The 10,044-nt window shown below is 37.3% G+C and overlaps 1 protein-coding gene and 1 long non-coding RNA gene across 3 annotated transcripts in view; both read left to right on the top strand.

The window, feature by feature from the left end:
• Positions 1-2,001: 2,001 nt before the first annotated feature.
• On the top strand, positions 2,002-3,842 carry LOC136277753 (uncharacterized). Of its 2 annotated transcripts, none has more exons than XR_010716027.1 (3): positions 2,002-2,478; positions 2,730-2,848; positions 3,461-3,842. It is a non-coding gene; the product is annotated as an uncharacterized lncRNA (long non-coding RNA). The 2 variants fall into 2 exon arrangements; XR_010716028.1 differs by having other exon boundaries at positions 2,630-2,848.
• Positions 3,843-6,754: 2,912 nt separating this feature from the next.
• LOC131789484 (monocarboxylate transporter 10-like) overlaps positions 6,755-10,044 on the top strand; it is a 4,955-nt gene continuing 1,665 nt past the window's right edge. The window contains exons 1-2 of the mRNA XM_059106604.2: positions 6,755-7,535; positions 9,319-9,869. Coding sequence (XP_058962587.1) covers positions 7,304-7,535; positions 9,319-9,869 — 783 coding nt within the window. The 5' untranslated portion in view covers positions 6,755-7,303. The remainder of the gene's footprint in view (positions 7,536-9,318; positions 9,870-10,044) is intronic.

Raw genomic sequence — 10,044 nt, 5'->3', positions numbered from 1 at the left:
AAATAACACTAAGAAGTGTTGGAATCGTTTTTTCTTGAGCACAAGCCAAAGAAATGATTTTTTCGTTTACCTTGCAAGAATGGTAAACCCGTAAATCCAGTTTAACAGCCACAACAGACCCATCGCGTGCTCCGCTGTAAATCTGTTGGAAAGAAATCGAAAATATAATACAGCAAAGAATTTACATGGAGTGCTGGATGCTCTCAAGAATAATTCTGTACTTTAAAAGGCCTGTTAAATACCTGTTAGCTGACCGATTTTTCCCGAAAAAGGACCTTGGATGAAAATGCTATACCTTCTTTAACCTTTATACCCTGAGATCAATATGTATATTCCCCATACTGTTCTCCATACATTTCCTTTAGAATTGACGGGAGTAAATTGTTTAACAATCAGAGGCTTTTCTTAGTTGGCGATCATTTCCCTTATTCTCACGACCTTTAACCCTTGAATCCCATGAGTGACCGAGGCAGAATTTCTCCTTACAACAACAGTACAATATCAAGCAGGCAAGTGATGAGAAGGAAGAAGAATTTAAACTAGGGGATTGTAAGTTGATCCAATAACAAATTCCCAGAACTAACATCATAAGAATTGCATGACAGACAGTAGGGAAAATCACTGAAGACATTTTAGGTGTGAAAGAGCCACACAGAGTCTTTTGATTGATTGATTAATTGATCGACTGATTGATTGATTGATTGATCGACTGATTGATTGATTGATTGACTGATTGATTGATTGACTTGATTGATTGATTGATTGACTGATTGACTGATTGATTGATTGATTGATTGATTGACTGATTGATTGATTGATTGATTGACTGATTGATTACCATGACTTTACAAACGGGGCTTGTTTAGCGATTACGTGAGGAGCAGTGAAGCAGTCTCTTCTTGAAGCTATTGATGTAGTGAATTCCAATGATTGAATCTCCATATTGTTCTCCTTACATTTCCTAAGGTGCTGAAAAGGAGAATTTGTTTACTAATCAAGAGCCTCTTTGCTTGATGATCATTTCCTTTTTTCTCGTGACATTGATGTGTGATTCAGGGGTGAAAGTGTAAGGAGAAATTAGATGTTAGTCAGTCTTAGGAGTCAAAGGGTTCAGGCAGCCATTACCGCCCAAAGGTTTAGGGTTGTCCAGTTCCAAGTGAACGGCATTGAATTGTAAATTTAGGCTGAACTATTTCAGACGAGACTCGATTGTTCCTGATTCTGAACTGACAAAGCCATTTATTTTTTGACCATTACATTCTATTTAGGAAGAGTTGTCCATTTGTATTATAACTACATCTCTTCAAATTGTATCGACCGTCTGACAATACAGATTACACCAATTCTTTTTACTTTAAACCGTCTACATAGTATTATTTTTGGCGGTAACCGCTGTCCATAGATATTCAAGGCTTATACTTTTGCCTTTAAAATACTGTGGTTTCTTCTTTGGCAGCGGTCATCGCCAAAAATACATTGGATGTGGAATAGATCAGAAAATTCGTCTAGGGGTCAGTTACAGGACGGCATAGCAAATGAAGGAGCGGAGTAGCCAAATAACAAACGGTTTTTGGCTTTCATTCATGAAATAGAAGACCCTAATCATAAACAATAAAGATATAAATCATTCGTACTCAATTTCGCGATTTTGATGAGACGGTGTTTCGCAGGGGTTTTATTTTCGCGATTTCAAAGCGCAAATATGAAAGAGGGGAATTAAAGGCCGATTTTCATTCTTGATGCAAAGCGCGCCGCCACGGGGATCGGAGTTTCGTCTAACACGAAATTTTCAGATTACTGAAAACCTTCTAAAATCGTCTTTCTCAAGAGCCATCTAAGACATATAGTCAATTGTTTTCAGGTAAATGCATTCGCCTTTCGTCATTTTACAGTTTCCTTACAGTATTTTGAATTTTGTCCGGTAGAATCTGAAGAGAATTTTTGTGTGGCTTACACAACCTGTGCAGCTACGTTGTGGCACGGTTAGATATATTTATTTATTTGTCCACGAGAGTCGAGCGCCTGTCACGTTGTCTAGTATAGTAGTAATTTAGCGCACTAATCTAATCTGAGTCAGCCATCTTGATTGTGAAATAATGTGTTCTCGAGTAGTTTTTTTCTGGTGATCGTATCTCGAGTTCCTTTTCTCACACAAGCCAACATGTTCACGCAGACCCGGCTTGTGTTATAAGTGCAGCTTGTGCAAGAGCTTCTACGTTCTTAAAAGACAATATTGAACTGCTTGAATCTTCGGTACGGGTTGTAACACACTGAAAGGAGTCATTGCACTCACAAGCCAACAACTATCGGCTTGATCTATCGGTGCGGGTTGCACCACTGAGTGTCTGAAAGTGTTTGAAAGTGTTTAAAAGTGTCTGAAGCCACCTTAAAGTGCCAGAAAGTGAAATAAGTTGTATTGCAGTTGCTTTCTCCTTGCACTGTTGAGAATTCACGGAGGCATATCTCAAAACGAAAAAAGTAAGTATGGGAATCTCGACTGAACAATACCGGTCAAGTATTGGTTCTCATGACAATTTCGTGAAAACAAAGGATATCTGATCACGTGTTAATAATCATTGTTGAAGTTTAATGTTTCTGATGTTCTATTTAAATGTATTTTACTTGCCAGTATTGAAACAAGTTGTTGGACAACACAAAATGTAGAATGATGTGATGTTTTGGTTTTCACAAATAATTTTCTACAATGCCTATATTCCATTGCTTATAAGGCAAGCAAATGATGTAGAAGAAAATCCAGGCCCTACAATATTTGATGTCATCGATCCAACAAGAACAATGTGTGCTTACTACAGTCAAGGAAATGAAGCTCTCTTTGGTGAAAATACTGGTAAGCAATATGTAGCAATGTCACTTACTGCTATTATTTATCATCACACAGAAGATATCAATTTGTGGACTTCTTCCATTTTGAATAATATTCTTACCATTGGAAATAATTTGTATACTTCTATAAGATGTTCTGTCCAGACAAATGATTATTTGTTTTTAACTGATGTTCCATGCATTGTTTCAATTTACAATAATGTATACACATTGGAATATAGTTAGTCATTAACAGGAGTTTGTTCATGACATCAAATAATGAGCCATACATGTATCTTCAAAATTCTCTAACAGAAGTGTTTTCAAATTGTCAACTTAACTACAATTGTTGTTTGTTAATGACTGGAATAAATACTGTTGCAGTGATTAAGAATTCAGAACAAAGCTTTAAAATTTTTGATGCTCATTCCAGGGATTTGCATGGGATACCCCACTCATTTGGGAAATGTACTTTGCTTACCATTGAAGAAATTGAAAACCTTGTATCATATTTGAACATTTTCTGCTTACAAATAGGGTTTGTTCCTTTTGAAATTAAAGGTGTCTTAATCAGAGATAATGAACTTGATTTGCAAAATGTTCATGAGAGTCCAAAAATTGAACATTTGCCTTTCAGAAATAAAAGAAACCAAATACAACATATGAAAAGGAAGCAAAAGTCTTTAACTGAAACGCCAGAAGAAAAAGGAAAACGATTCATTGCTAGGCATGAATATGAGAAACGAAGAAGGGTAAATGAAAGTGAGGAATCAAGGGAAAGGAGGCTGGCCCAGCAGCATCTGAACAGGGAAAAGAAACATGCAAATGAATCTTCTGAATCAAGAAAAAAGAGGCTGGCAACCCAATCTCAGTATCAAAGACAAAAAATTGCAAATGAATCAGCAGAATGTAGAGAGAAGAGACTGTTAAACCAACGTCAATATAGGAATGAAACTAGACGCATAATTGTGTTCACCCAGGCTTTCTGTTGGAAATAAACTTTGTTTTTTGTGCTTGCATTTGCCTAAGTCTTTATGCAATTATTGGTTTATCCTGTAACTGTTTTTGTGTGGTTTACATGAAGTGTAACATGCTGTCAAAGATCGTTTTTTTTTTCTAGTTTTTCATTCATCTTTGTGGCTTAGATTTCACACGCCGGCTTTCCTACAGTCCGCTTGTCTTCTAAGTGCAGATTGCAGCATGGAGTTGTGCTCTCACAGGCCAACATTTCATGGTCTGGACCTTTAGTGCAGGTCATGCTACATTGAAACTTAGGAGTCATTATTGACTCTCTGTGCAGTCACATTTCATGTAAGTTATTTACCAGAACATTTTTTATCCTGAATTTCTGTTTATACCACATGCTCAGTAAGAAAATTACTTAACCAGTCTTTTTAGTACATGCAAAGATAAAATTTTGGTTAAACTGCAGAATACCCTGCCACCCATGGCATTACATGTCATTGAATATGAATAGAATAAACCATTTTCAGCTAGAAGTGAAAATAGGACTTTTTTGTTGCCATTAGAAAATCAAACACTGCTGTTGTCTGGAAATTCAATTTGACGGCCTCTTTAAATGAAATTATACTTTCATGTTTACATAGCTAAACCAATAAAAGTCACAAACATCTAATGCCTAACACGAAACTGCGGTTTGTTGTTAACATGGAGCTAAATGTCTATTTTAATTGTTTCCAAACTTTGAGGAGTAATCCATTGAAACTCAGTAACAAAGTGGTTTTGCTTTTATTAAAATATGAATAGGAGCCTAGTGCTTTAATGTTAACTGAAATGTGATTAGTTTTCCAAGTTATGTCCAGAATTATTCAGACCTTAACATTTTATGACTTCCTTCAAGCTTGGCAGTCTTCCAGATTCTCTTCATAATGGTTCAGATAAGCATTGGTATCTATACTTGGTAGCAATACATGTGTATTAGGCCTTTATTTGGTAGACTACAACTCCCTTTCAGTTACTTTTTTGGTTTGGTGAATTCATCACAATACTGATATACATGAAAAATTGTTGATTTCCTACAAATGTGTATCTTTCATGTATATGTTATGAATAATTAATAACATGATTTCTCATATGATAAGCACCTGTAATTTTTTCAAATACTTTGAACTGCACACACGCTATGAGCTCAACATTTGTTGTTTGTGAAAAATTTACTTCTGCTTATTTAGAATACCAAAGTACACTTTAATTAACTTATACCCCATTCACACCAGCAAAACATGTTTTGTTAAACTGGTTTTCATTGAATGAAATTTATAAACAGAGAACTGAAAAACTTGATTTTCCATTGGATTCAAGTACTAGCTAACTTGTATTTCCAATGTGCTACATTCAAGTAAAAAATATTCGGTTAAATAGTTTCTATGAAGAAAAAAAAAATAAAACTGTGTTTAACAAAACAACTTTTAAACATGTTTAAGCTTTGGTGTGAATGGGGCATTAGCTTAGACTTTGTTGAGTTTTTATGAAGACAGTTCAATGGAACTGACATTTGTTACGTTTATAGTTAGAAGTTAGAGCTACTTGATGTGGATTCGATAACCATCAGGTATCCTCAGAGACCCAGGGTTCTAATCACATCTGTAGACCCCTTAAAAGCACAGTCTTAACAGGTCAGTTCCAAACTGTCATAGTCATTCTGAATTTTGATTGGTACCAGAGGTTCAATCTTGTTCTGGCAAATGAGAGTGAAGCAGGTCTCACAAGTCCTCTTGTGTGCTCTAACACAAAGTGAGACATGAAGTTCAGTTGCTTACCTTGTTTGTTTTGGACCTTTTTGTATGGTAGATTAGCACTTTGCATGATGATGTGAAGTTGACTATTTGCATGATGATGTCAACTTCAGCCATTCATTTCTCCACATAACTTGAATTTGGTAGACTTGCTGGCATGGAATTACAATTTCAATAACAAGAAAACTTGAAAGCTTCTGGTAGTTTAAATCATATGATACCATCATGCACTTGCCTGTACATTGAACTCTGCTGTGTTTAAGTTTTGTCTCTGATTACTGTTCCTGGTGACACTCTATCTCTATTGAACTTTCTGTTAAATAAAACCTCTGGGTCAAATTGTAAGTCTTATTGGGCTAAAAATTATTAGCAACGTTAACGTAATGTTACTTCAGAGTACTAAACTCAACATATGATTCATTAAAATATTGCTTGTGTTCTGTGACTTGCATCTTAAAGACTTGAATGCATCTTACGGGGGCACTCTTTGCTATCTGTAGTAGCCAGATGACTCTATAACAAAGTTTAGCCCATAACTCTCATCTTCAGAATGAACATTTCTATCTAATTTCTACGTACAGGGTCGGCGGAAAGGATAACTTTCTAATTTTTTCACTTTCTACAAGTGCTTGAGGATTCTAGATAAGAATAAAATATTTTCCAATAGAAAATGGTATTTTTTTTAAGAGAAATATGGAAAAATATCAGACTGCCGGAAGTTTAGTTATTCAGTATTTTAAATTTTGGATTTTGTCCAGTAGTGTCCGAATAATTTCTAAGTGTCACGCTTGGATCCCTTTCTACTCTGTGTACAGGGTCGGCGAAACGGATAACGTTCGAATTTTTTCACTTTCTAGAGGCGCATAAGGATTCTAAATAAAGGTAGAATATTTTCCAAGGAAAATTGGTATATTTCAAAGAGAAATGTTTGAGGACCGTGTCCGGTCGTGTTATTGAAAAGTTTCAAGTGTCAAGCCCTTGGATGGCTGAAAGCGCTTGAGGATTGTAAATAAAGGCAGAACATTTTCGTATAAATATTTTTTGGATTTCGAAGACAAATATGGAAAAATATCGGACTGCCGGACGTTTAGTTATTTTAAGACCGTTTCCGGCTGCCGGACGTTTAGTCACTTCATTGCAGGAACGTCAGCGTCACTGAGAGCTTGCGTTACGATTCTTATTTGCTGCTTTGAATGGACAGCAACCTCCACCACTCTTTCTAGCGCAAGCTCCTATCCACGGGCAGGAAACTTCAACTGACCCTTGGTCCTATTTAACAAGGATGGCAAACTTCAATTACTGCCTCGGAATCTGCTAAATCAATGGATTCTTCTGATTCCATACCGGACTATAACGTATAGTATTGTTTTAAACAGAATTATTTTGAGAAGCTCACCAAACTCATCGGAGAAAACGCAGACAACGAGGCAAGGTTAAAATAACTGACCAATCAGAGGCGCTATTCAGACGAAAGCGGTGGTTCAAAAACAAAAAAAAAACCACCGCGTTGCATCAAGGTTGGAAATAGACCTTCATCACTGATCTATTCATGTGTGTTTATTCGGCTGTTTACATGATTCTGTTCAACTGATTCCAGCTGACAGGTAACAGCCAAATTACTACTGCTTAATTGGGCCCCAAGGTCAACGCTAGAGCAACGAAAAAGCGCTTCAGGTGGACACAGGAGCACTTTTCTTATCCTCAGGAGAAGAAATGAAAATTCCATGTCGGACATGACATCAGAAGAGAGGTGTCATGAAGTTTCGGAGGAAGACGATCAACAAGCAGATACTGTGATTAAAGTAAATCACAAACCTCCGCCCGATGGAGGGTGGGGATGGGTCGTTTGTCTCGGAGCATGGATTGTGAATTTCTTAACAGTAGGGCAGCAGAATGCAGCCGGTGTGGTGTACTCGGCGCTTTTGAACGAATATTCCACAAAAAGAGGGGAAACAGGTAAAGTTGCTTACACATTCAACCGAACCAAAAGTGTTCGGATTTTGTTGAATACTCAGTCTAGACATTTTGTTTCTTTATTTTTGAAAACGACTCTCCGGTAAACGGAAACTGAGATGTGAATCAAAGCAGTATGTGTGCGCAACACAACATTTCGTGGTTTTCTTCCCTATTTTGACCATCATTTCATTTTAATCGAGAGTCAATTTTTCTATTTTGAATTTTATAAACTTCCCCTTTAAGGTCTGTCATATAATTTTCGAGTAATTTATGCACAACTTAATAAAGTGTGAGGTGTGAGAAGCTTCCAACTTGAATATTGGAAATCGTTCAGAAATAATCGTGACAGTTTATGCAAAAGGTCGCTTTAGATTTTTTCTCCTTGCGATTTCCCTTCACAATCTGGTGGCTATATTTATCCAAAACTCAGTCGAGTCATTTTGTTTCTTTATTTTTCAAACAATTCTCCGGTAAACAGAGACTGAGATGTGAATCAAAGCGGGATGTGTGCGTATTACTTAACAATTGTTTCATATGTCAGCGTGCGTTCATCGAGATGTGAAGAACGCAGGAAGTTTGGACAGCACGAAAGATGCGTAAGAGTTGCTCGAGGCGTAGCCGAGGGCAACTCTAGCTTCTTGAGTGCTCTCCAAACTTCCCAAGTGCTTCATATCTTGATGAACGCACAGCTGACGTATGAACCAATTGTTAAGTAATACGCACATCGATGGAAAATCTTTTTCCCGAGGGATTTGTTTGCTGACGTCATGAGCGTGCACAATAGGAATATGAAACACGCTCGCGTAATTGAATTTGATTATACAAATTTACTAGCTATGTTATAAAACATTTTGAGGTTTTCTTTCCTATTTTGACCATCATTTCATTTTAATCGCGTGTCAATTTTTCTATTTGGAATTTTCTAAACTTTTCCTTTAAGGTCTGTCATATATTTTTCGAGTAATTTATGCACAACTTAAGACGTGACTTCATAAAGTGTTAGGTCAGATCCCTATCTATTCACGTCTAAGCAGAAGCTTCCAACTTCAACATTGGAAATCGTTCAAAGATAATCGTGACAGTTTATATAAAAGGCCGCTTTAAATTAAACCGAGTTTTGTTTAAAACTTCCCTTTTAAGCTCTGTTTATAATTTTCTAGTCATTTTTGCACAACGTAAGACGTGACTTAATAAAGTGTGAGGTCAAATGTGTGAGGCTCCTTTCTATTTTCATATTAGCAGAATCTTCCGGTTAAGAGATGTCGAATTTCCGCTATCTGATGTACAGAGTACACTTGAATATTGCAAATCGTTTAAAAAATAATCGTGACAGTTTATGTAAAAGGTCGCTTTAGATTAAACCGAGTTTTACTCCATGTGATTTCCCTTCACAATCTGTTGGCTATATTCAATCAGAGTAAGAACTGCATGTCCATTTAAAAGCCTGATTAAAGGCTGATAAGAACGAGCAGCTTTTTTTAACGGCCTCACTAAAAAGTCTCTATCGCGACATTCACAAAGCCCGTTATGTTGTTTTTTAGTCGTTGTCTTTTTATCAAGCCTACATTGCTAATCCAGGTCTATCGTATCATTTCGTGGTCCACAGCTTTAAAACTCAAGTTGGCCTAATGAGCATTGCCCTTTATCTCTTGCAAAACCTTACTCTATTCTTTTCAACTGCTTGAAAGCGTTGAGGTAAAAAAATAAAACATGAGAACAATATTATCTTTCTAGATGGACAAGTTTGTCAATTGAGTAAATAGCCTATCATCTTTCTCAACAGCTTGGGTTGCCTCGCTGGCGTCCAGTATGATGTATCTGTTCGCTGCTGTGGGCACCTCTCTCGCTGAACGTTTCGGAAGCCGATTGGTTGTCATCATTGGATCTTTCGTCTCAGCTTCAGGCCTCCTTGCCAGTTCCTTCGCAACAACGCTCACACCCCTGTATGGAAGCTACGGAATTATATGGGGTCTGGGAGCAAGTCTGGGCTTATTTCCCTCGCTCGTGATACTAACAACGTACTTCAGGAGGCGCCTTGCCCTTGCATCTGGGATGGCTCTGGCAGGAGCTGCGTGTGGCACCCTAGTATATGGGCCCGTGATACAACTCCTTGTATCAAAGTACGGGATTTCAGTTACATTTCGGATTCTTGCCGCCGTTCAGAGTTTAATGTTTATGAGTGGATTGATATTTCGGCCTGTGGAGAGCCATAAAGCCTGCCGAGACAGACAAAGAGAAAACAACGGCAACATTTTCAAGAACAAAGCGTACGTCATCTGGGTTGCTTCGCTTTGTGTGTTCATGCTTGTGTTTCTCGTGCCTTTTGTTCACTTGGTAAGTTAAGCAGACAGAGGAATTGTTTCTTCCCTCACTATCCAAAGCCTCCGCTTCCAAAAAGTTGCTTTCAGTTAGTTGAGAATGTTCAGGTTCCATCTCTGTTTGATAATTTCCTGTATTTCAGTCTCACTGAGAGAAAGTTTGTGTCTACTTCTCTGAAGCTGTTGGCCAT

This window comes from Pocillopora verrucosa, chromosome 13, assembly GCF_036669915.1.
Source record: "Pocillopora verrucosa isolate sample1 chromosome 13, ASM3666991v2, whole genome shotgun sequence".
NCBI classification, from domain to species: Eukaryota; Metazoa; Cnidaria; class Anthozoa; order Scleractinia; family Pocilloporidae; genus Pocillopora; species Pocillopora verrucosa.
This window is presented reverse-complemented; position numbering and strand designations above follow the sequence as displayed.